This window comes from Pelodiscus sinensis, chromosome 2 (genome assembly GCF_049634645.1).
Source record: "Pelodiscus sinensis isolate JC-2024 chromosome 2, ASM4963464v1, whole genome shotgun sequence".
Classification (NCBI taxonomy): domain Eukaryota; kingdom Metazoa; phylum Chordata; order Testudines; family Trionychidae; genus Pelodiscus; species Pelodiscus sinensis.
Window position 1 is genome coordinate 255,589,356 of NC_134712.1, and position 25,447 is coordinate 255,614,802.

Consider the following 25,447-nt stretch of genomic DNA (forward strand, 5'->3'; position numbering starts at 1 on the left):
GAGGGGGGTGTGCGAGAGAGAGACAGGCAGACAGGGTTTGGGTGTAGTTGTGTGTCCCTGGAGGGGTGTGCGAGAGAGAGACAGGCAGACAGGGTTTGGGTGTAGCTGTGTCCCCCTGGAGGGGGGGGTGTGAGAGGCAGGCAGACAGGGTTTGGGTGTAGTTGTGTGTCCCTGGAGGGGGGTGTGCGAGAGAGAGACAGGCAGACAGGGTTTGGGTGTAGTTGTGTGTCCCTGGAGGGGTGTGCGAGAGAGAGACAGGCAGACAGGGTTTGGGTGTAGCTGTGTCCCCCTGGAGGGGGGGGTGTGAGAGGCAGGCAGACAGGGTTTGGGTGTAGTTGTGTGTCCCTGGAGGGGTGTGCGAGAGAGAGACAGGCAGACAGGGTTTGGGTGTAGTTGTGTGTCCCTGGAGGGGTGTGCGAGAGAGAGACAGGCAGACAGGGTTTGGGTGTAGCTGTGTCCCCCTGGAGGGGGGGGTGTGAGAGGCAGGCAGACAGGGTTTGGGTGTAGTTGTGTGTCCCTGGAGGGGTGTGCGAGAGAGAGACAGGCAGACAGGGTTTGGGTGTAGTTGTGTGTCCCTGGAGGGGTGTGCGAGAGAGAGACAGGCAGACAGGGTTTGGGTGTAGCTGTGTCCCCCTGGAGGGGGGGGTGTGAGAGGCAGGCAGACAGGGTTTGGGTGTAGTTGTGTGTCCCTGGAGGGGGGTGTGTGAGAGAGACAGGCAGACAGGGTTTGGGTGTAGTTGTGTGTCCCTGGAGGGGTGTGTGTGAGAGAGAGACAGGCAGACAGGGTTTGGGTGTAGTTGTGTCCCTGGAGGGGGGGGTGTGAGAGACAGGCAGACAGGGTTTGGGTGTAGCTGTGTCCCCCTGCAGGGGTGTGTGAGAGAGACACAGGCAGACAGTTTAGGGGCCCGCGTGTCACACCCCACTCAGCCCCGGGGAGCCGGCCGTGGGGCAGAGCAGCCGGCCCCGGGGGGGGGGGGGGTACCGGGCCGGGCGTTTCGGCTCCAGGCGTCGGGGCGCTCCCCGCGCCCGGAGTCCCGGCCCCTCCCGGCCCTCGGCCAGTCCCCGAGCCCCGCCCCGCCCCCGCCCGGCCCGGCAGCCAATGGCAGGGCCGCCCCCGCCCCCGCCCCCCCCCCCCGGCACTTTTACAAATGTAGGAGCTCGCGCTGCGCCCCCCCAGCCGGCCCGCTCGCGCCCTGCACAGGCCGGGACGAGGGGGGCTCGCAGCGCAGAGCTCTGCACCCCCTGGACCCCCCCCTCGGCTCCTTCCCTGGGGCCCGCGCGGCTGGGGAGGTCCCCGCCCGGACACACCCGCGGCTGGGGGGAGGGCGTTGGCCCCGCCGCCTGCAGCCGGACCCCGCGGCGAGACGTCTCTGCCCCGAGGCGGCGGGGAGGCGAGATGCCGCTGGCCCGGGCGCCCCTCTGCCTGCTGCTGCTCGGCCAGCTCTTCCCGGACGAGGTGAGCGCTCCCGGGACGGGCTGGGGGTTCGCCCCCGCTCCTGTGCACGCGCGCGCACTCGTGCACGGGAGTGGGGGGTGCTGTGCACACTCGTGCACGGGAGTGGGGGTGCTGTGCGCACTCGTGCACGGGAGTGGGGGTGCTGTGCGCACTCGTGCACGGGAGTGGGGGGTGCTGTGCGCACTCGTGCACGGGAGTGGGGGTGCTGTGCGCACTCGTGCACGGGAGTGGGGGGTGCTGTGCGCACTCGTGCACGGGCGTGGGGGTGCTGTGCACACTCGTGCACGGGCGTGGGGGTGCTGTGCACACTCGTGCACGGGCGTGGGGGTGCTGTGCACACTCGTGCACGGGAGTGGGGGGTGCTGTGCACACTCGTGCACGGGAGTGGGGGTGCTGTGCACACTCGTGGGAGGGGACGGGGGTGGCCTTCCCTGTTGCTGCTATCCCCCCGCAAAGTTTCTCCTAACTCGGATCGGGGGGGGGGGGGGTACATCGGTTTGCATGTTAAAGGGAGGTGAAGGGGGGGGTGAGGACACGACTGGGCGCAGCCCCTGAACGTTGCACGGAATTTTTGCACGGCGTAAAAAAAAAAGACTCGGGGCACTTCCGAGCTGAGCGGGGCCCCTCGCCAGCCCCCTACCCCCGCCAAGCCTTTCTTGTGTGGAAGGCGCTAGAAGGGATCGTGCCTCGGCGATGACTTTTTTGGCTCGGTCTGACTCCGGTTTGAGTCCGCTTTCGGCTGTCATGCCCTTCCCTGCGAGCCTCCTCCGTCCCGCCCGGCAGGAGAGTCAAACGCCTGCTCGTTCACACGCAGGGCTCAGACACACGCCCCACCGACCTTTTGTCTGCCTCGGGGGCCCGTGTGTCTCGCTCGCTCCTTTTTTTGGGGACTGGACAACCGGCGGGATCCCGGCGCTGGCTCTGCCCCATCCGGAGTGAGATCCGAATCCAGTGTGTGTGTAAATGAGAGGGAAAAGCGACGCGGGTGCCTCATTCATTCTTTCCAGTAAATTTCATGTTCGGATTAATGTGTTCCACATTTTCCCGGTCTGGTATTAACATTTTTGTACAGCCAGGCTCTGTAATTATGCGGTCAGCTCATATGAAAGCTGCATTTATCCTCCTGTATCCTTAGGAGGTAATTAACTTGCAGGGCTTCGTTTCTCTATTCTTATTAGTTGTGACTCGGAGAGACTTTTCGTTTAGTTGAGGAGGGGTTATGGGGGGGGCGCTGCGTCAAATAAAATAATGGCGCCGTTATAAAAAGCGGGGGTGGGGGGGGGACTTGCTTCCTGGAGGAGGGGCTGCGAAGAGGGGCTTGGATTTTATGTAGACCCTGCTTTGAAGAAGCCGCTGGGGCCTCGGGTTGTGTCTGTGTTCAGAGCAATGCTCACCCTGGTTGGGAAGGGCTGCTTTGTAAACTTTGGGGGAGCGCAGCGGGATCGCAGCTGCTCAGGCTGAGATTAAGGGGGGAGGAGTGTGTGTGTGTTGGGTCCTTGTTCGTTTCTTGGAAGATGTAAACACTGGGCCAGATTCATTAAGGATTCACTCGATGAATTTTTACCAACAAATAGTGAGAGATTTTTCATTAAATGTAGAAGGATCTATCCATCAGTCTATCCCCACACACCCCATCTGTCTGTCTGTCTATCCCCACACACCCCATCTGTCCGTCTGTCTATCCCCATACACCCTATCTATCTGTCTATCCCCATACACCCCATCTGTCTGTCTATCCCCATGCACCCCGTCTATCTATCCCCATGCACCCCATCTGTTTTGTCTATCTAGCTATCTATCCCCATACACCCCGTCTATCTATCCCCATGCACCCCATCTGTTTTGTCTGTCTAGCTATCTATCCCCATACACCCCGTCTGTCTATCCCCATGCACCCCGTCTGTCTATCCCCATGCACCCCATCTGTTTTGTCTATCTAGCTATCTATCCCCATACACCCCATCTGTCTTGTCTATCTAGCTATCTATCCCCATACACCCCGTCTATCTATCCCCATGAACCCCATCTGTTTTGTCTGTCTAGCTATCTATCCCCGTATACCCCGTCTATCTATCCCCATACACCCCATCTGTCTGTCTGTCTGTCTATCCCGATACACCCTGTCTGTCTTTCTGTCCATCTGTCTATCCCCATACACCCCGTCTGTCTTTCTATCTATCCCGAAACACTCTGTCTGTCTATCTAGCCCCATGCACCCTGTCTGTCTCTCTGTCTAGCTCCATACACCCCGTCTGTCTGTCCTTCCGTCTATCTATTCCCATACACCCTGTCTATCTAGCTAGCTATTTATCTATCCCTCCACTTTCTTTTTTCTTTTTCTTCCTTCTGACCTGCATTATGCCCAGGGTACAGATGAGAGGATCATAGTGGTTCCATTGGCCTTAAAACCTGTGGGCCAAATTCTCTGGTGGTGTGAATGCTTCCTTGACTGGGGTGGCAGTTTGCCCATTGACACCAGCAGAGAGCTAGTGCCTGGGGCTAAAACTCCTATTAGAGGCAATGGAAAGACTCTCCCTCCCGAAGCTGTTAATGGGAATTTTGGCTCAGGTCCATACAAGCACCATACGAGCTGCATACACCGTTAAATAGGGCCCTACCAAAAGCACAGCTGATTTTGGTCAGTGTCATGGTCGTAGGATGTTTAAAATAATACGTTGCATGACTTTAGCTGCTTAAATGTGATATTTCATGGGGTGGTAATTGGAAAGGGTCCTATAAAGGAATTGTGGGGGAGGGGTCACTAGATTGGGGGGGGTATGGTTCTCCTGCTCTTATATCTGCACTGTTGCTGGCATTCGAGCTGTTTTTAAAGCTGGGCAGCTGGAGAGCAGCAGCAGCAGTGCAGAAGTAAGGGTGGCATGCCATGGTGTTGCCACTCTTACATCTGTGCAGCCGCCTGCAGAGCCGGGCTCTCTGCCAGTGGCTGCCCTCGGTCCACCCAATTTGGCAGGCAGCAGCGCAGAACGGTGACAACTGTCTTGGGGTGGTATTGCCACCTTTCCCTCTGCCCTGCTGCTGGTAGAATGCAGCCTTCAGAGCAAGGTGCCCGGTTAACAGCCACTGCTCTCTGGCCACCCAGTTCTCAAAGCAACACAGCGGTAAGGCTGGCAATACTGCGACCCCTTCTAAAATAACCTTGTGGCCAGTGTTCCCTCATTTTTTTTTCCACCCATGTGTGGAATAAATTTTGTTCTGTGCACCAATGTGGGTGTGGATGTGCACCCCCATAGAAACACATTCTGCCAGCTGCTTCCAGCTGTGGGCACTCAGCTAATCAGTCCTCCTGGGTGGCTGCCGAAACACTCGGCTTACAGGAAACGCTGCTTGTGACACCCCCAACCCAGCAAGTCCCTTTTCGGTCTAGGGTTGCCAGGCGTCCGGTTTTGAACTGGACAGTCCAGTATTTGAGCTTTCTGTCCGGGAAACAAATTAAGAAAATAGACATGAGAAAATAGCAATGTCCGGTATTGTCTAACTAAGATGGAATGTAGCTTGTGATGTCATGTCAAGCGTGTCTGGTATTTTTGCAGAAACCATCTGGCAAACCTAGGGTCAGGGCCTCCAGTTCGAGAAATGCTGGTCTCCCCTATGAAATCTGTGTAAAAAATGCCCACAAAAGATGTAATTTCATGAGGGAGGGGCAGATTTCACAGCTGGGGGTGCGATTTTCATGGCTGTGCATTTGGTAGGGCCCCACAGATGAGACACCAAGCGTGTCCTGTGGGCCTTACGATTTAGGGCCCTGGTTTACAGAGGCGTTCTCGCGCCATTGGTCTCTGCTGAGTGCCCGGCCGGCTTGTCACTGGCCTCGGGTAAACCCGGTTTGGTCCACGTGGGCCTCCAGCCTGGTGGGGTGGGGTCGCAGGTTCTGCTAGTCGTGATCTGCCTAGGATCTGCTAGTCGCCTACTGGGCACTAAGGGATTCTCTTTAGAACCCCTCTCTGCGTGGGCTCCGTGTGGAGAGGTACAAAGGAGCTGGTTTTGTGGATGCAGGTGGGGTCAGGACTCACAGGGACTCAGAGAAAGCAAATGGGGTTAGAAGAGGTTTGTACTCAGCTGGCACACGCACACGCCCCTCTACAGGGACACACAACCACACACACACACACCCTCTCTTTGTGGCTTCCATAGGCCTAGTGCACATCCCAGGCCACCTTCCCTCCACTCCGCCCCTTCTCCCCCATGAGAGTCCTGTGTGTCCCTCTCCCATTCCGTCTTCTCCTCCCACACCAGGGTGCCCCCAGCCAGGGGCTCTGTGTGCCTTCTTCCTCCATATCAGCCCCCCCCCCCCCCCCCCGCACTCTCCCTCGGGCCCAGTGGCGCGCAGAGCCCTATTGTGTTAGGTGCTGTACATACTGAGCGAGTGACAGGCCCCACGTCGCACTCCCATGTCATCCGGCTATCCCCACCCAGTCATCCGGCTATCCCCACCCGGCTATCCCCACCCAGTGTCATCCGGCTATCCCCACCCAGTGGCCCCGGTAGCTGGACTCGGAGGTGAGCAGAGAGCTGGAAAATCTGGTGAGTGCCGAGTCCTGAGCTTTTCGGACACTTCAGCTCCGAGAACAAATGTGCCAACATCCCTGCAAAGTCCTCCCAGGCAGGCTGTGCACACGCACACTCGCCCACGCCGCACCGCCAAACAGCCGTGCGATGCACACGCACCCGTGCTGCTAGGTAGTGGGATACTGGGCCAGGGCTAGGGCGGGTACGAAGCAGCAGCACTCCGCGAACAGAGCTGGGCCGGTGGCCTGGACACACAGGCAGTATGTGTGTTTACACACGCGCAGAGCTCCTGGCAAAGAACCACGGAGGTTGTTTTCAGGCTCCCAAGGAAACCTCTTCTTTTGAGGGGCGCTAAGGATTTCCTGCCTGCGTGAGCTACTGACCCCTCCTCCCCTCTCCACACTTGTAAAAGCTTTGCCACCCCATATAAAGAGCAAATTTTCTTCTCCTTCTGCGGCCTGTAATTTTTCTTTCGGCGGGGAAATGAAACTCGATCTGCGCGGCCTCCTGTGATTTGCCGGAGAGTCTGAGCCGATTTCCTACGGCAGAGGAGGGTGGTTTGCACAGCGCACACATGGGTGTGTGTACACGCACGCACACCACAGCCTTGCACACCAATGTGTGCACACGCACAGAACCTGTAAAGTCTAGGACTCCTCGGCACAGCATAAAATGGAACCAAGGCCGGCACACACGCAGCACCAGGCTCGCTGCGACCCGGAGTCCAGCCTCATGCCTCTGGCAAGCACCAGACTGTTCAGGGGACAACATACGAGCCCAGATGAGGTCACCTCCTGGTCTCTAAACGTTAGCGCCCTGACGCGGGCAGCATCATGTTCAAAGACGCTCCGCAAGCCCGGCCTTCGGGCGGAAAGTTGACTGGCCCGTAGATGTCACTGAGCTATGAATCAGGCCCCGTCCGTCGAACTGGGCTGGCGTGTCGAGGGGCTGGCGTGATTTCACGGCTGTAAATCCAAAAGAGGGAGGAGGGTTACTTGGGGGGTGCAGTGACACTGCATATAGGTGGGAGTACGATGGGGCGAGCTTCAGGCAAAGTCTTTAGCGGTGCTGACTGCCAGTGAGCGCAGTTAAAACTTCCTGATGGATGGAGGCTTTTGTTAAGGGAGGGGAGAGCACAGTTGGCACGCCGCGTAGAACGGCTCCGTCTTTGACTTCTCTGCGGCTTGCCGCTTGGACCTGGGTGGCCACGTTCAAAGGAAGACGCGGGGGGAGGAGGCAGTGTGCCGTTTTGGACGGTCTGGCCTGGAACTCCCAAAGCCAGACCGGGTTAGGCGGGGTCCGAACACTTCATGCAGAGCCCTTCACGCGATGGACGCTCCGTGCTCCCGGAATGCGGCCACCTCTGGGGGGCGAGGGGTAGAGCGAAAAGTGCTTTAGCAGAGGGACCCTGTGCTCAGCGGGAAGGAGCCCTGCTTCTGTTACTATCCCGCCGAGCGCTGGAATGTCGCCCTCCCAGGCCATGACATGGGGCTCAATTCGAGGCCAGACAATGGTTGACTCTCTCTGTTTGTACAGGCCTCAGGTATTGATCCTGGCTGGAGGCCCTTGACAGCTGCCAAAATATAATAATCGACCCCTGGTGGATGAGGTCTAGACCAATGGCCTCGAGGATGGGGCGGCGGGGAGCTAGTTAGGCCTTCCGGGCCCGTTGGAAGGCAGGCTGGTTTTGTAGACTCCGGATTAGAAACACATTCTGCTCTAAATCTCTTACGTGAAACAGTCCCAGGCTGCCTTAAAATGGACGTTCTCTAGTCTAGAGGCGTAGCCCTTTCATTGGAGGGCTGTCGACGTGAATGTAGGCGCCCCCGTCCACCTGTGAGGCCGGTGGAAAGTGCCGTGTGGATGGGGAAACTGAGGCACGGGGCATTGGAGCAGCCCGAGGCCATAGCAGGTGTGTTGGTGGCCAAGCTAGGAAGAGAAGCCAGGTGTTCTGACGTTAGCTGCCAGACAACACTGCCAGTAAAGAACATCCCACAAGTTGGCACGCCAGCTATTTCATTCTGCAGGCAGCATAGCTTAGTAGAGGTGAGTGGTAACCTGGGCAGCAGTGATCGTGAGATGGTCGATTTCAGGATCCTGGCGAAAGGAAGAAAGGAGCGCAGCAAAATACAGACCCAGGACTTCAGAAAAGCAGCCTTTGACTCCCTCAGAGAACTGATGGGCAGGGTCCCTTGGGATGCCAACACGAGGGGGGGACAGGGTCCAGGAGACCTGGCTGTATTTTAAAGAAGCCTTATGGAAGGCACAGAAAGAAACCATCCCAAAACGCAGTAAGAAAAGCAAATGTGGTAGGTGACCCGCTTGGCTTAGCGGTGAAATCCTTGGTGAGCTTAAACACTAAAAAGGAAGCTAGCTAGAAGTGGGAACTTGGGCAGATGACTAGGGAGGAGAATAACTATAGTGCACGAGCATGCAGGGGTGTAATCAGGAAGGAGAAAGCACCATTGGAATTGCAGCTAGCAAAGGATGTGAAGGATAAGAAAGATTTCTACCGGCATGTTAGCAATAAGAAGGTGATCAGAGAAGGTGTGGGGCCCTTACTGGATGAGGGAGGTAACCTAGTGACAGATGATGTGGGAAAAGCTGAAGTACTCAATGTTTTTTTTCCCTCTGTCTTTAGACCAGGTCAGTTTCCAGACTATGGCACTCGGCAGTGCAGTATGGGAAGGAGGTGGGCAGCCCATAATGGAGAGAGAACAGGTTAAGGACTATTTAGAAAAGTTAGACATACACATGGGTCTGGATTTAATGCATCCGAGGGTGCTGAGAGAGTTGACAGATGTCACTGTAGAGCCTTTGGCCATTATCTTTGAAAACTCATGGAGATAGGAGAGGTCTGGGATGATTGGAAAAAGGGAAGTGGAGTGCCCATCTTTGAAAAAGGGACAGAGGACAATCCAGGGAAGTACAGACCAGTCCTCGTCCCTGGGGAAATCATGGAGGGGATCCTTAAGGAATCGATTTTAAAGCACTTGGAACAGAAGAAAGTGATCAGGAACAGTCAGCATGGATTCACGAAGGGCAAGTCATGCCTGACCAACCTGACTGCCTTCTATGGCTCTGTGGCCATGGGGAAGGTGGTGATATTCCAGACTTTAGCCAAGCTTTTGATACCGTCTCCTACAGTGTTTTGCCGGTAAGTTAAGGGAGTGTGGATTGGATACATGGACTGTAAGGTGGATAGAAAGCTGGCTAGACTGTCGGGCTCAATGGGTAGTGATCAATGGCTTGATGTCAGGTTGGCGGTCGCTGTCAAGCGGAGTGCCCGAAGGTTCAGTTCTGGTGCTGGTTTTGTTCAACATCTTTATTAATGGCCTGGATGAGGGGATGGATTGCACCCTCAGTTTGCAGCTGACCCTAAGCTAAGGGGAGAGGTAGATACGCTAGAGGGCAGGGATCGGATCCAGAGTGACCTGGACAGATTAGAGCATTGGGCCAAAAGAAATCTGAGGAGGTTCAACAAGGACAAGTGCAGAGTCCTGCACTTGACGGAAGAATCCCCAAGCGTTGTTACAGGCTGGGAACCGACTGGCTCAGCAGCAGTTCTGCAGAAAAGGACCTGGGGATGACAGTGGAGGAGAAGCTGGATCTGAGTCAACAGGGCGCCCTTGTAGCCAAGAAGGCTAATGGCATATTAGGCTGCATTAGGAGGAGCATTGCCAGCAGATCTAGAGAAGTGAGTATTCCCCTTTATTCGGCACTGGGGAGGCCAATTCTGGTCCCCCACTAGAGCAAGGATGTGGACGCATTGGAGAGGGTCCAGCGGAGGGCAACGAAGATGACGGGGGGGGGTGGGGGGCTGGAGCATGTGACCTCGAGGAGAGACTGAGGGATTTGGGCTTGTTTAATCTGCAGAAGAGACGCGTGAGGGGGGATTTGAGAGCCGCCCTCAGTGGTGGGAGATGGCGGAACAAGGAGCAGTGGTCTCAAGTTGCCGTGGGGGAGGTCTAGGTTGGATATTAGGAAAAACTATTTCCCTAGGAGTGTGGGGAAGCCCTGGGATGGGTTCCCTAGGGAGGGGGTGGAATCTCCCAAGCCTAGAGGTTTTGAAGTCTCCACTTGACAAAGCCCTGGCTGGGGTGATGGAGTTGGGCTTGGTCCTGCTTTGGGCAGGAGGCTGGACTCAGTGACGTGAGGGCTCTTCCAGCCCTGGGATTCGATGATTCTATAACAAGAATGTTGTTTATTACAGTGGTGGCTAGCAGCTGTCCCAAACTGCTGTAGCTACTGGACAGCACTGTCTCTCAACAGCCAGCCTCCCCACCCCCCACTTGGAGAGTCCCCTCCCATAGCCGTTTCCCTCCGCAGACCCACAGCTCTCCGAAATCCCACTTCTTGTCCACAGCAGGCCCTTGGCTCCCAGTTCCCCACTGCTGCTCCCACCCCGGGGTAGTAACAGCGGGAGGTTTGGGGAAAACAAAAAGTCTGGCCTGTCCCAAGGAATAATTTGCCCATTATCGGCTCATTCACACTAGTGAGGTGTGAATGCTAAAAGCGAACAATGCCCTTAATGTGCAAAGAGGGTTTCCTTTCAGGTTCTGGGCTGTTAGCCAATACCTGTTTAGCACAGTTCACCAATGTTCCCTCTAATTTTTCCCATCCATGTGCAGAATAAATTTTGTTAAATGCACCCGGCACATGCAAACGTGTACCACCAGTATAAACACCCACAGTGGGTGCTCTGCTAATCAGTTGGTTGGCACCTGAATCTCTCCTGGGCAGCTTACAGGGAACTCTGGTATACACCATGGTGAGAGGTATCAGGATAGCAGACATTACTTCTCTCGTACCTGAAAGCTTCCCCACAGTTCTGTTCCCCCAGGTCAGGTATCCACAGCACTTTGCAAAAATCAAGGCTGATAATAGGAACTCTGGCAAAATCTGTGAATGTTCCGGCCTGGTACAAGTTAGGGCCGTGAAAGGTTAATTGGTAAGCATCGCCATAAATGGGTAACGCTCGCTGATTTGGATTAACTGGTGGGGGCTGGAGCAGCTATCCTCTGGAGCAGCCCATGACCACAGGGAGCAGGGGCCCACCGCAGTCAGGGCCTGCGAGCCTTGAATCAGCGGCAGCCGGAGACCCTATGGCTACGTCTAGACTGAAGGTTTCTTTCGGAAGACGCTTTTTCAGAAGAGATCTTCCGAAAGAGAGCATCCACACTGCCAAAGCACAGTGAAAAAGCGATCTGCTTTTTTGAAAGAGAGCATCCGCACTGAATAGACGCGCTCTCACATTTCAGCTGTGATCACTACGGGTGGAGTGGCCGCCAGGGCACCTGTGTTTTTTCCTCTTTCCTCTTCTTCCGAAAGAACTCCCTCTTCCCCGTCCACACACGCCGTTTTCCAAAAGAGCTCTTTAGCAAAAAGGCTTTTTCTTCGTAGAATGAGGATTGCCAATGCCGGAAAAACCCCTCTGTGCTTTCGATTTTTCTTTCGGAAGAACACGATTGCAGTGTGGATGTAAGCGAAGTTTTTTTTGGAAAAACAGCTGTGTTTCCGACAAAACTCTGTAGAAGTCCCCTGCCTGGATCCCTCTCAGCCAGTTAACCCTAACGTTTAACTGGTCCACTGATTAACTGGGATTTTACATCCCTGGTACAAGCTGCTTCCTGGAGGAAAGCCTGCGTGTTTGCTCTTTGTATCCTACAGCTTTGTCTTTAGACAGTCAGTGTGGCTAAGTTCAGTTTGCTTGGTCTCTTGAACAGTTTTAAAATATAATTGTGCGAGTGTCCCAACGTCTGTGACACCTTTGAGTCGGTAAGAGCCAGGCAAGACCGTTACTGGATTGAGACATAGTGTAACCTGGGTCACTGACACTTAGACCACTTACAGCGTGAGCTAAGAACAAGGGAACTGTACAGCCTAGGGTGGGAGCCGGGTGGCTTTTAGCTCAAGCGGGAGAGGCTCCTACACTAAGCTCCAGAGATCCCCGGTTCAAATCCGCCTGGTGGCGGTTACGATAGCAAAGCTGGGTTCTGTCCCTGGCTCTGCCACTGTTGTGCTTTTTGACCCTGGGCAAGTCACTTTGCCTTCCGTTCACTGGTTTGTTTTTTTTAGTCTGGAAGCTCCGCCTTGCGTGGTATGAGCACTATGAGCTCAGAGGCCTCGAAGCTCCGCCTTACGAATAAACAAGAAACATGTGCTGGGTATTGATGGTCTCCCAGCTTCGTTACTCTTCAAGCCCCAGCATTAGTCATGCTTATGCATCAAAAACGAGAGCAGAGCTGGCGTCCGTGCCAGTGGCTGCGAGTTGTCTGCTCTCCCCCCGCTGTCCTGTTCGGTTGGGTGCAGGTTTTAATTTTGTCCTTGTCGCTACAGTTCTCACGGCTTGGGAAGGGGGGAGGGAGCATGAAAATCAAGCCAGCAGAGCTACGTAGGGTAGGGGTGTGAAAAAACACCCCCCTGCCCTGTTCACCAGAGCTATGTCGACCTCAGCCCCTGCCCAGACGTGGGGCCGGAAGACGGCTTCTTCCATCAGCGTCGCTCACTTCCTACTCCCGCGGAGATCCCCTTCGGCTGTGCCTACACTGCGGGGCAATGCCAGCCGGGCGAGAACTGCACAGCCACTCGGGGTGTTAATCGATGCTTAAAATGCTGAACGTTAGAAATGTTAACCAGCTACATGCGGTGGGACGCGGGCAGGGGGTTTCCGAACCGCGCCCGGAGACCAGCTGTACCCGCACGTGCTCCGTACGATACGTTTCCTCACCCGCACGTCCCGCCCCAACACCAAATGCCGGGACCCTCCTAGACGTGTTGAGGGTGAGGAACCCCGAGGGGCCAGTGTCTTCCACACTAATCCCACAGGACATCCGTTGGCGGCTCGGTTCACCCCTATCCCAGAGGCCTGCCCCTTCTGCGGCGTGAACCAGGCGTGCGTGTATCTAGAACGCGCCAGGTTGTAGCCCCCACTCCGGCTCCTCCAGACCCTGCTGAGGTTCTGGTTGCGTTTTTCCCTGCACCTTTTCATTCGTGTACACCCCACCCGTGGCCCCACACAGTCGCGGGGCCTCCTCATCAGCCGCCTCCTGGCCCTGGCGAGCGCCGCGATATCCCGCACCAGGAGGAGGATGCTGGACGGGGGGATTTTCTGCGACTGGGGGGCCGATTTCCATTCCTCCCCGGTCTCGCGCGTCTGGGCAGAGCTCCTCTGGGCCGTGTCCACTGGCTCCCGGGACAGCTCCGAGGGGCAGTGGGCGCTGTCCAGGGTTCTCTGCTCGGTGTCCCCGTCCGGTTTCCTCGTTTTTAACCTTTGACCCTCACGCCCAGGCCCTGTTTTTCATCATTTGTCCCCCGGAATCAGTTGAGCGTTGGGTCCAGTCGTCCTTCCCGCAAGGCTGGGGGAAGGGCTTTTAGAAGTTTTCAAATTGCGTGTGGCTGCATCAAGCCACGGGCAGGGTGCTGCTCAGGCAGGGCTGGGCTTGCCACGCTGGGCCACAGGCGTGGGCTGCTCTGGTTGAGCTGAGCCAGGCTGGGCTTGCCACGCTGGGCCACAGGCGTGGGCTGCTCTGGTTGAGCTGAGCCAGGCTGGGCTTTCCACGCTGGGCCACAGGCGTGGGCTGCTCTGGTTGAGCTGAGCCAGGCTGGGCATGCCATGGTGGGCCACGGGCGTGGGCTGCTCTGGTTGAGCTGAGTCAGGCTGGGCTTGCCACGCTGGGCCTCGGGCGTGGGCCACGGGCGTGGGCCGCTCTGGCTGAGCTGGGCCAGGCTGGGCATGCCATGGTGGGCCACAGGCGTGGGCTGCTCTGGTTGAGCTGAGTCAGGCTGGGCTTGCCACGCTGGGCCACAGGCGTGGGCTGCTCTGGTTGAGCTGAGTCAGGCTGGGCTTGCCACGCTGGGCCACAGGCGTGGGCTGCTCTGGTTGAGCTGAGCCAGGCTGGGCTTGCCACGCTGGGCCATAGGCGTGGGCTGCTCTGGTTGAGCTGAGTCAGGCTGGGCTTGCCACGCTGGGCCACAGGCGTGGGCTGCTCTGGTTGAGCTGAGTCAGGCTGGGCTTGCCACGCTGGGCCTCGGGCGTGGGCCGCTCTGGCTGAGCTGGGCCAGGCTGGGCTGGCCAGGCTGGGCAAGCCACACTGGGCCACGGGCGTGCCACATGGGCCGCTCTGGCTGGGCAAGCCACGGGCGTGGGCCAGGCTGCCATTTAACCAGTTACCCAGTAAGCATGCTGGTAAGGCTCCTGCTTCCCGGGTGACCAGTTAACCCTTTATGTCCCTAACAGCGCTGCAGCTGCTGACCCCGTCATGTAGACACTACCGGGGTATAAGTGCTGTGGCCAGGGGCTTGTATTTTCTCCTCCTCTCCTGGCAGCGGCCGGGTATGGGGAAGGGCGGGACGGCGAGCTCATGGGACAGAGCACTCGGACAGGCCGCGGAGGAGGAGTGGGGGCTGTGAAGGGAACACCCGGTGGGTTGGGTGTGCAGTGTGCCGGGGGGCGTGACGTGAGGGGAACAGCCTATCTAACAGGTTGGGCAGGATTGACGGGTGGGTGGGGGAGCTCCGGTTCAATGAGACTGGGGGGGGGGGGGGGAGGCTCTGTATGGGTCAGGCCTGTCACCAGCACAGTGTCAATAGCTGGGGGTGCTGGCCTGAGCAGCGGCGGGGCAAGGCACCAGCAGGGGAACAGCCAAGTCCCAAGCTGGGTGTGACTGGCAGAGGGAGGCGGGCGCCAGGTCCGAAGAGCAAGTGCGGGAGAGATTCTGCTGGGCTCCCTCCCTTGGCCTTGTCGAACCCGTCGTGTTACACGGGGGAGCTTCCCCCTCCACGTGCTGGCCACTCGCGCCTCATTGGGGCCTGCTAAGGAAGGAAGCCAGGTGGAAGGGTGGGACCCACGCAGGGAGATGAGCACTCATGGGGACAGTGCGATGCACAACGTGTGCACGGAGAGCAGGCGCGTGCGGCGCGCCCGTGTGCACGGAGAGCAGGCGCGTGCGGCACGCCCGTGTGCACAGAGAGCCGGCGCGTGCGGCGCGCCCGTGTGCACGGAGAGCCGGCGCGTGCGGCGCGCCCGTGTGCACGGAGAGCAGGCGCGTGCGGCGCGCCCGTGTGCACGGAGAGCCGGCGCGTGCGGCGCGCCCGTGTGCACGGAGAGCCGGCGCGTGCGGCGCGCCCGTGTGCACGGAGAGCCGGCGCGTGCGGCGCGCCCGTGTGCACGGAGAGCCGGCGCGTGCGGCGCGCCCGTGTGCACGGAGAGCCGGCGCGTGCGGCGCGCCCGTGTGCACGGAGAGCCGGCGCGTGCGGCGCGCCCGTGTGCACGGAGAGCCGGCGCGTGCGGCGCGCCCGTGTGCACGGAGAGCCGGCGCGTGCGGCGCGCCCGTGTGCACGGAGAGCCGGCGCGTGCGGCGCGCCCGTGTGCACGGAGAGCCGGCGCGTGCGGCGCGCCCGTGTGCACGGAGAGCCGGCGCGTGCGGCGCGCCCGTGTGCACGGAGAGCAGGAATGCTCGGGGCATGTGCCTGCACAATCAGGAATGGTTGGCACGAGTGTGCACGTGGAGCTCAGGAACCCTAGTGACAATTTTCACAATTACTTTCCAGGCCATTTTCCACTTGCTAAATATTCTCCCCTCCTCCGCCCTCCCCGAGTGTTGGCCCTTTGTTTTTTCCCGCTCCCCAAAGTCTTGCACGTTGGAATGAGAGCGCTGAGCCGTGTGCAGACCAAAGCTAGTTTTCCCAGCTGATGCCAACCCGCCCAGCTGCAATGGTGCTGCATGTGCGACGGGCCACTGGATTTCGAAAGGCTGAGTCACCGCCCTCGTGCGAGATGTCTGCTCGGAAGCGGGGCTGGGGAGCAGAGCGGCGGGAGCACCACAGGAATTTCACAGCCTGGTTCCTCCAGATCCGGACCGTTGTGCCCTTAAACGCAAGATGAGGGAAATCTCCCATGTGCCTCTTTGCAGCGTTCCTAGGGAACAGCCCCGAGACTAGCTCCCTCTGCACCCCCTTCTCCTCTCCCTTAGGCCTGCATTCGCATGCAAGTGTAACTGGGCATGCGTGACCAGCTTGAATTCAGTGGGATCTGGCCCCCACTGAACTTTTAACAGGGCCACAAGGAGGTTGGGGAGGTGGCCAACTCATTCCCCCCTTAAAAAAAAACAAACTCAAACCCAACTAAAAGTGGAAAAATACTGAGCAGAGGCCTAGAAGGGGGAGGTGGCCAAGCAAACCAACCCTGCACTCCCTTCTCCCCCCCCCCCCCCCCCACACACACACCATACGCAGCTTTCGCTCTCCACGGCCAGCATTGTGACCTAATGCAGTGTCGCATCCCCGCCCCCCAGTTTTGGCCAAGCCACCCCTCTGTTGTGATGAAAGGTCAGCTGGGCCAAACCGGAGTGTTAGACGCCTGCCAGGGACAGTCTAGAACAGGGCTACTCCACTTTGGAAGCACATGCCGAGGACCACAATTTAAGTGTGGTTACGTGAACATGCAAATATATGCAAATAGCTTATTTCACACGGACGGGCATGACTACAAAGATTAAGGCAAGACTACAACACACGCAGGCCCCGTTGAAGTCAATTCTGCTGATATTAGCAACATTCGATAGTTACCTACTTTCCACCCGTATGGCAGCACTTTTAATGAGCAATGACAGCCCGGGAACGTAACCGCTAAAACACGCATCCACGGGAGACCCTTCTGTGGACTCGCCATTATGGGATCGTGTTCCCAGTCGAGGCCACATAAGAACATGAGAACGGCCGTACTGGGTCAGACCAAAGGTCCTTCTAGCCCAGTATCCTGTCTGCCAACAGTGGCCAGCACCAGGTGCCCCGGAGAGGATGGATCGAAGACAATGATCAAGCAATTTGTCTCCTGCCATCCCATGTGTTGAGCCCACGTGAACCCAGACTGCACCGTGGGTGGCAAACAGGCTGCATGTTGAATAGCCCCGGTCTAGATGGGGCTGGGTCCTGCTGTGAGGTCAGGGTCCTGGACTTGCTGACCTCTCGGTGCCTTCCGGTTCTAGGATTCTGTGAGCGGCACTAGCCCATTGCACCCAGTTGTCTCTGTTTGGAAGCCCTCTGGGTTAGCCCCGCGACATGTGCGGAGATTGGAGTCTTGGGCAGTATCCCGAGTCTGCCCAAGACATGCTCCAGCTCTGGGGGTGGAGTCGATGTTTGGTGTCCCCAGGCCCCTGCCACCCACCCCTCATCCTGGTCAGATGCTTCTAAGTGCACAACCCTGAACCAGCCCACTTTGCTGCTCTGTGGGATTGACAAGGGTCTGGAACAACGTCCTGGGACGGAGTTGTGGGGCAGACACCCCCGGGCGCGTGAAGCTGGAGGGTGATCCATGTGTATCCGTTGGCGTGCCCGGCCCTCGCAAGGGTCCGGACTCAGTAACCCGCAAGGTCCGTGCCGCTTTTACATCCCAGTGAAAATCTTTCCCTTGCTCTCCGACCACACTTAGAAGCTCCCAGGAAGCAGACAAGGCCACTGTGTAAGAACACAAGTGTGGGTGGGGGGGGTGGGGGATGGGAAGTTCTCTGTTTTATCCACCACTAAGTTTTGGAAAAAAAAAATGGGGGGGGGAGGGCCAAACTCTGCAATTAGAAACTAAGCCCTGCAGAAGTGCCCAGCATTATTCATGGCGAGTGTAATCCCCACTGTATCTGACTGCTCATCTTGCAGGACACCTGTGCTGGGTGCGGGGCGGGCACGTGGTTGCTGATGGAGGGTTAACGCCTCACATGAGACAGCCTCTTGCTTCAGCTGCTCTTCTGTGTGTTTCAAGGCCTTGTTTGGAGCACTTTCCTGACCTGAGGAAAAGAGCTGAGTGGAGGTTTTTTTTTAAAAAAAAGCGCAGCCTCTTTAAGTGAGGCTGGGTGCTGGGTTTTAAAGAAACAGGGTTGAGGTCACCAAGGAGCCAAGCCCTCGGCTGGGGGAAATGGTCCGAATTTCTGCTGACTTCAGGGGTGCTGGGCTGAGTTGCATCCCCTGCCAGTCCACCAGGCACAGCCCGCAGCTTCGGGACGCACCTCAGGAAGGAGGCGCCGCCCGGGCCAGGCCGGAAGGGCAATAATAAAGCACCAGGCCAGATGCGGGGGAGCTGGCTGCCCACACCTCACGCAGGCCCTGTGCAGAAAATGGCATTACCCAGGTGTCAGAGCGCAGCACAAAGGACACGAATCCAAGCCCTGACCTCCAGCCGGTTATCCCTCTCCTTGGGCCTCAGCTGGGCCAGCTCGAATCTGGATCAAACCTCTCTGGCTTCTCTCCCTCGGCTTTCCCCCACCCCTGCTTTCTGTAGGCGCTGTGCCTTTAAGAGGGCCTGATGATAATTAACCATCTCCAGATGCCTGGTGCCAATTAATGTCTTTGTTCTTGGATACAGAGGGAAAATATTTAAAGGCGCGGCGCTTCTTGAAAGATGCAGCCAGCTGAATCCCTGTAGCAAATATGGATCAAGTCACTGTAATGTGATCGTCTCCTAAGGAAGGGGGGGAGAGGAGTGAGCTGGGGGGAGAGGTTTTGGCTTAATTAGAACAAGCTTTGACTCCAGTGGGGAAAAGAGCCGGGCTCCCACCTCGCGGGACAGTGCGGTTTTGTCCCGGCTGCAGGGATCGGCCCCAGCGGGATGGAAAAGCACGCCCCGGGCCAGCCAGGGAGTTTCACTGCACGCCCTCCTGCGTGGTTCGCAGCTGGGCTGCTTTCCGGGGAAGCGAAGCGGCCTGTTGCAGCCCCGGTGCTGTTGATACGGAGCCGGCAGGGAGGAGCCGTGGGGCAGGAGGCGAGAGGGGGCGAAGAAGGGCGTAGCTTAGCCCTTCTGCACAGTAATGGTAGAGCTGAGGCGGCCGTGGGGGGTTGGGAACCCGAAGGGCCGGGGGTTGCCCCTCTCAAAGATCCCTAGCTTGCCTTGTCTGCATGTGAGGGATTTCCTTTACATCCTGCGGTCGGGCCAGCTGCTGGGGTTGGGGGTTTCCAAAGAGGGCGTCTGCCCCAGGGCCTGGTGATTCAAAAGGGCTGCTGCCGTTGCTACAGCAGTGGTCAGATATCTCCTCCCCCCCCCCCCCCCCCGGGTCCCTTTAAATTGCCGCTGGAGCACTGGGTGTTCTGGGTGTTCGCTGGAGTAGCTCTGAGGGCTCGGAGAGGGGAGGAGCTTATGGGTTGGCTGCTTCTAGCCCCACCCCTTTCAGGAGCACAAAGCCCCTCCCACCCCGCACCTTGCCCAGGGACCTGACAAGTCTGTGGGCCCCCCTGCCAGCAATTCGGCATGGGATGTTCAGCCCACCCCCACCCCTCGCGAAGGTTGGCCTGTTCACGCGCCTGCCAACGGGCACGTGCACAGAGCTACATGCACACGGTAATATTCACATGCACACAAGTGCGTACAGTGCTGCCAGCCTCAAGCAGCTACAAATCAGGAGTCTGTCTGTTCTCCCCCCTCCCTCCCCCCGCCTCCAAAAAAGTCCTGAGGTTGGAGATTTTAAAAAATAAGAAGAAAGCGGCTTCTTTTTCTTTGCTGTCTAGTTTGAGCCTTCCGAGTCAGGCTTGGGTCACATTTTCCAGCTTTCCTCTGTAACAGGAGGGCCAGAATTGTTCCTTTTTTTTTTTTTTTTTTTTTTTAACGACTGCTGCAAATCTCATCAGATTAGCACCCCGAATTTTACCCCAAGGCTTGTGGTAAGGTCACGAGTGCTGGCAAGATGCACACACACCCAGGGCAGGGTTACGCAGCAGGGCTAAAGCCGAGATAAGCTACGCACTTGGAGCTACATCACTTGCGTACCTTAAGTGGAAATAGCTTATTTCAGCTTTTGGCGCTGTCTACACAACAGGGAAGGAAGGGAGAACACGCTTCCTCCAATTGCCTTTCCTCCTCGTAAAATTAGGGTTACAGGAGTCAGAGTAAGAAGTCCTCGAGACTTATATTATGTTGAAATAACTGCTTGGAGTGTAGACACGGACTGTTATTTCGGAGTAACGTCAGTTATGCCGAAATAACGCTGCTGTGTAGACACAGCGCCAGAGAGACTCGCTTAGAGGCTCCATCTGCACTGTGCATTGTTGCGCAATAAGATATGCAAATGAGGTGCGGGGGATGAATATTGCCCTGCCTCATTTGCATACCTAATAAGCTACCATTTTTGTGGCACGGGCTTTTGTGCAGAGCTGTTACTCTGCTTATTTTCAGGAAGAAGGGCATTGTACAAAATGGTTTTTTTGCACAAGAAGAATTAGTGTAGACAACTCCTTCTTGCGCAAAAGCCCATGCCACAAAAATTGCAGCTCATTAAGTATGCAAATGAGGCGTGGCGATAGTCATCCCCATGCCTCATTTACATATATTATTGTGCAACAATGCTCAGTGGAGAGGGAGCCAGAGAGTCTCATGCGGACAAGTGTGAAGGGAGGGAGTTCCAGGCACACACAGGGGCTTTTCAGCACAGAACGTGGTCACACACCTGCACGTAGGTATGCCAGTCAAAAATAAAGAAGGAAGAGTTATTTACTCCTCATTACACAAGAATTGGGGTGGGGGGCTGTCACTAAATGAAATTAATAGGTAGCACGTATAAGACAAAAAGAAATATTTCTTCAGACAACGCATAGTGGCCTTAGTTCGCCATTCGTCTGGATTCTGATCCGTTCAGTGGAGCCTGACATCCAGGGGGTTTGTGGGTGTGCTTCCCAGACACCGTGCGTCCATGACGCACCAGCCGTGAGACGCACCAGTGTGTAGTTGTGTTTACACGGGGGCCTTGTCTCAACCGTGGCCGTCGTTTTACACTGGGAGATGTGTGGGTGGGGAGGGGGGAGGGATGTTAAAGATTGGTGAATTGAATCGTCGAGTAACCTTGTGAATTCTTATCGGGTAGTCGACGATTCGATAGTCCCTGGGGGCAGGGCTGGCAGCCGCTGTATCAGAGGCAGCAGCGCAGGGTGCAAGGAAGGAGCTAGTCCGCAAGGGGAGACCGTTTAAAAACCAGCTTCTTTGGCAGGCTGGCTGCTTTTTGCCCAGCGCTGCTGCCTCTGATAAAGAGGCAGCAGCGTGGGGTGGCAACAGCCCCTGTCTAGGGGCGGGATCTGAGCACCAGGACCCGGCACGCCCCGGAACCGAGCCGGGCTGCTGGCCAGCCTGCTAAAAAATGTACTGGTTGGGCAACGCGCGTAGTCCATCACATTAACCTCGACGTTTTTGCTTATCGGTTAATCGGTTTCATCAACGACACTCTTACATCCGGGGCGGGGCTGCGGACCAGTGAATTTCAAAAAGCTTGAGGAGAAATCTGCATCTAACAACAAGGGAAGGAGGCAATAGCGTAGTCCCTCCAGCCATGCCTCTTGCAAGGGCCCGTGAGCGCCAGGCCACGGGCAGCCAGCGTGGACCCCCAAGGGCCAGTCAGGAGGCTACTGGCAGAGCCCCGGGGTCAGGAACCAGCATCCAAGGCCCACAGCAAGGCCAGGCCTGGGGCCCGCTCCCTGCCCTGTCTGTAATGCTCGGGGGATATGTTAGCCAAGCAGGGGAGCGGCCGTTTGCCTGCCAGCCCCCAGCCTGCCCTCCCAGCTCTGGGGTAGGGGCTGTAAAGGGAGGGGCCACTGGTCTCCTGACATTTATCAGAGAAGCCAGGATGGTGGCAAGGGGCCCCCCTGCATCTAACCTCCCCCGCCCCCGTCTCTCCCCCCATCGCCGCCTGTGGGCAAACGGAAAGTCGGAAACACTGGGAGCACACACTGGCTCGCGCGAAGCTCGGGGAGTCAGCTAGACAAGGGCTTTTTCTCTCGTGTCACTCGGCACCGGTTTCCTTCTCGTGCGAGCGGCCGTTTCCTTCCCTCTTCCCTTCTGTCTTGGTTTTTCTTTCCTCCTCTGTTCCGTCCGTCCCTGCTGCTCAGTGCTCAACAAACTTTTCACCTTCCCCCCGCCCTCCTCCTCAGCTCTGTGCAGCTCCCCCCCACAGTGGGGCTGCAGCTCCCGGGGGGGGGGGGTGGACGCAGATGGGGGGCAGGCCTGGATCAGAGCTGGGCGGGGCCCCCTCTGCACCCCCCCCATGTGTGTGGGGATCCAGCCCCGGCCATGCACCCCTCAAACGTTCCTCTGTGCCCCCTTAGGGGAGTTCTGTTTTAGTTCTTCCGAGGATTCTTTTCTTTTCTCTTTTTGGCTCCTCCACTCTGACCATTATCCTGCGAGATCCAGGTCAGTTTCATTAGGAAATCACAAAAGGTTACACCTGGGTGTACGGCTATGGGGGGCTAATGGGTGGGCTGGTGACTGGCTGGCAGAAGCTTGCAGACAGCTGTTCGCACTGTCCCCCCCGCTCCGACTCAGCTGCAGCCTGGTTCTTCAGGGGTCTGTGCTATGTGAGGGGAGATGGCCTTGGTTCTGGGATGCACCATAAATGTTGGGCTTTAACAAATACGCTGTGTCCCTTTCTCGGGGCAACTCTTTGCACTCTCTTTGAGCTACTGGAGGCTTGGCCCTTCCAGGTGCTATCTGTACGGCAAACACAGCAAGTCTGAGCTGGTGGCAGTGAGCATAACCATGTCAGTGTGCTTCTTACTCCTCTGGGTGTCCTGCTGCATTCTGGGAAAAGCCAGGCAGTCTCCCATAATGCCTCATCAAACAGGAGATGGGGCCCAGAAAGAGTCGCATGCAGGGATTAGGGCCAGGAGTACACTGGCTGCCCTGTCCCTTTGCTCCAATCCTGTGGCGATGAGTTCCACAGATTTCCTGCGGTTACATGACTATTCAATAAACCTAGTCACTACCTGTCATATTGGCATATCAAAGATATTGCACGCCTCAGGGCATCTTAATGTAGCACATAGAATGCGGTCCGCGCTAGAGCTGTGCAAAGAACAGGAATTTTGGCCTGCTGGAGTTTTGAGTTCACCAGCAATTCCAAAAAACCAGGTGGAAGGAATTCAGATCCAAATTTTGGGGGGCATTTTCTGCACACTGGAAAAGTAGGCAAACATTTTGTTTTGGGTCCAAAGAAATGTTTTGTCCATTTCTGGCATCTTTGCAATAGTCTGGACTGTTTTGTACATAAAGAACATTTGGAAACAAACAAACAAAATCGAAACAGGTTTGATTTTTTTTTAACTAATTTTCTTTTCACCTCAGCAATTGGTTGAAGCCAAGACACAAGCTTCGGTGTCCCTGGATCTGCATTTTTCAACCTCACCCCCCCCCCCCAAAAAAAGTTTTGTGAGAGAAATTTCCCCACGTTGCAGACAAACTACTGTTCTGAGGCTATGTCTATACTGTGTGTTTTTTGCAGAAGAGGAGATGCAAATGAAGTGCTCATTTGCAAATCTTGCGCTCTTGTTTGCATATTTTCTTCCGATCCCTTTTGCGGAAGAGGTTTTTGTGAAAAAAACCCGGCAGTGTAGATGGGGCCATTTGTTGGGAAAAAACCCTTTTGCGCAAGAGCCTGTAAAACTCCTTTTTTTAGGGAAAAGGGATCTTGCGCAAAAGGGGTTTTTTCGGACAAACGGCCCCATCTACGCTGAGGGTTTTTTTTCCCCGCAAAAACCTTCCGCAACAAGGATCGGAAGAGAACATGCAAATGAGTGCTTCATTTGCATTTCCTTTTCCCGCAGTGTAGATGTCGCTTGGGTGGTAACTTCTGAAATGTGGAACACGGTGAGTGCCGGTCAAGGCCCCACAAACAAGTTAAGGGAACGAGGCAACTCTATTTTCCTACCCTCCACCCCTGTGTTTTCTGATCCTACGCAGCTTTGCCTCCCCAAAGCTTCTGAAATCTGCCCTCTTCGGCTTTTGTCCCCGGCTCTTATTAATGACTCTCAGACCTGGCCCTTTACTCCAGAATCCTTGACGGTTTCCGCCCAGATGATATTAACCAGAGGGGCATTTCTGTTTTAATCTGGGCCCCCCGCTGTGTTTGTGGGCAGATGAATCATCCTGCGCCTGTTCACAGAGACTTGTCAAAGGGGGAGTGTGAAGATCAGAAGGGAACAAACAGGCATTGTTAGAAGAGGATTCTCCGACACACACACACACACACCGGGGCCCTCTTTGCCTTTAGGGCCTCTTGTCCTTCCTCCGATTTCTGCTCGGATATGGAAACTGCTTTAGGGCTTCACACAGGTGTCAGACCCCAGAGAGCCCTCTGCGGGGAGGAGACCCTCTTCGGGAGGAGGAAGGGCCCAGGAGAGGAGAGGGGGAAGGGAGAGGAGGCATCTGAGCTACCTGGGGCTACTTTGCAGGGGAACCAGCAAGATCAGCTGTGACCGACCAGCCTAGACAGGACCAGGCAGCTGGATCTAGTCAAGAGACCTGGACTCAGGGCCGGGCTGTACCACTGACTTGCCTTGGGACTCGGAGTCGTGGGGCTTTGCCACGCCGTGCCTCAGTGTCCCCACTGCATTCCTGTCAGTGCCCGCAGCACAGATCAGCTGTCTCCTGCCCTGGAGAGCTCGCCGGCTGGGGTGCCAGACCCAGATCCGGGGCCTGTGCCGGCTTCAGCTGTAGTGTTAAGTGTTGAGCCGAGAGAGCCTGCAGGAAGGAGAGGGGGCTGGAGGCCGGTGCAGGGGGGAGGCAGGGCCGGGCGAAGGAAGCAAACAGGGCGTGGGCACCGGTAGAAGGGGTGGGGAGAGGAACCTCCAGCTGCCGGCTGGAGCAGAGTACACAGCTTCCGGCTAGGAGGGGGCCCTCCCGGTTAGCCAGGGCCAGGCCAGCGGAGCTGCCCCCCGATGATCCATGCACAGGCAGGCCCCGAGAGCCCAGCCAAGAGCAAGCCCCCTGGACTGCTCTTAGAGGCAGGACGCAGCCAGGGAGACCCCGTGCTGCAGCATAGCCTGTGCCCAGTCAGCCCTTCCCTAGGGGGGCAGCCGAGCAGGGAGGCTGGGCAGGACTGGTGCTCAGCTGAGCCGGTGGCGCTTTTGGCTGATTACCGGCGTAATGGTGCTTGGAAACCCATGGGCAACACGGGGGGGGGGGGGGGACACGGATCTCCCTCTGACAGGCCCATGCCGAAGAACAAGGCGGTGGGCTGGGCTAGGGCTGTAGCAGTGCAGTCGATTCCCCGAAAAAGCGTATAGGTTAATCTACACGCATCCCCCCCTCCTGCCCAGGTACATATTTTAGCAGGCTGGATCCATCCTGGCTTGCCCGAGGCAGCCGCGCAGGGCAACAGGAAGCTGGTCCGCGAGGGGAGCTGGTTTTTAAACTGGCTCCCTCGCGGACAAGCTCCCGCCGGGTATCCCATGCTGCTGCCTCTGATCCAGAGGCAGCAGCGCAGAATGGCAGGGAGCCCCTCGGGAGTGGGGCTGGAGCGCACAGGCTGCCGGTAGGGTTGCCAGGTGTCCGGTATTGTACTGGACAGTCCAGTATTTGCACCGGACAGTCCGGTATTTGCACCCTCGGTCTGGTAAAAAAATCAGAAAATACCGGACACGTGCAATGTCCAGTATTTTCTGATTTTTCCGGCTGGGCACCGGACGGACGCCTGGCATTGGCGGGGGAGCGGCTGGGAGTCC

General features: G+C 57.0%; 1 protein-coding gene across 1 annotated transcript in view; it reads left to right on the forward strand.

Annotated features, from left to right (window-relative positions):
- Window positions 1-1,163: 1,163 nt before the first annotated feature.
- LOC102462804 (tumor necrosis factor receptor superfamily member 16-like) overlaps window positions 1,164-25,447 on the forward strand; it is a 46,859-nt gene continuing 22,575 nt past the window's right edge. Inside the window, exon 1 of the mRNA XM_075922981.1 lies at window positions 1,164-1,456. Within this exon, the coding sequence (XP_075779096.1) occupies window positions 1,397-1,456 (60 nt within the window). The 5' untranslated portion in view covers window positions 1,164-1,396. The remainder of the gene's footprint in view (window positions 1,457-25,447) is intronic.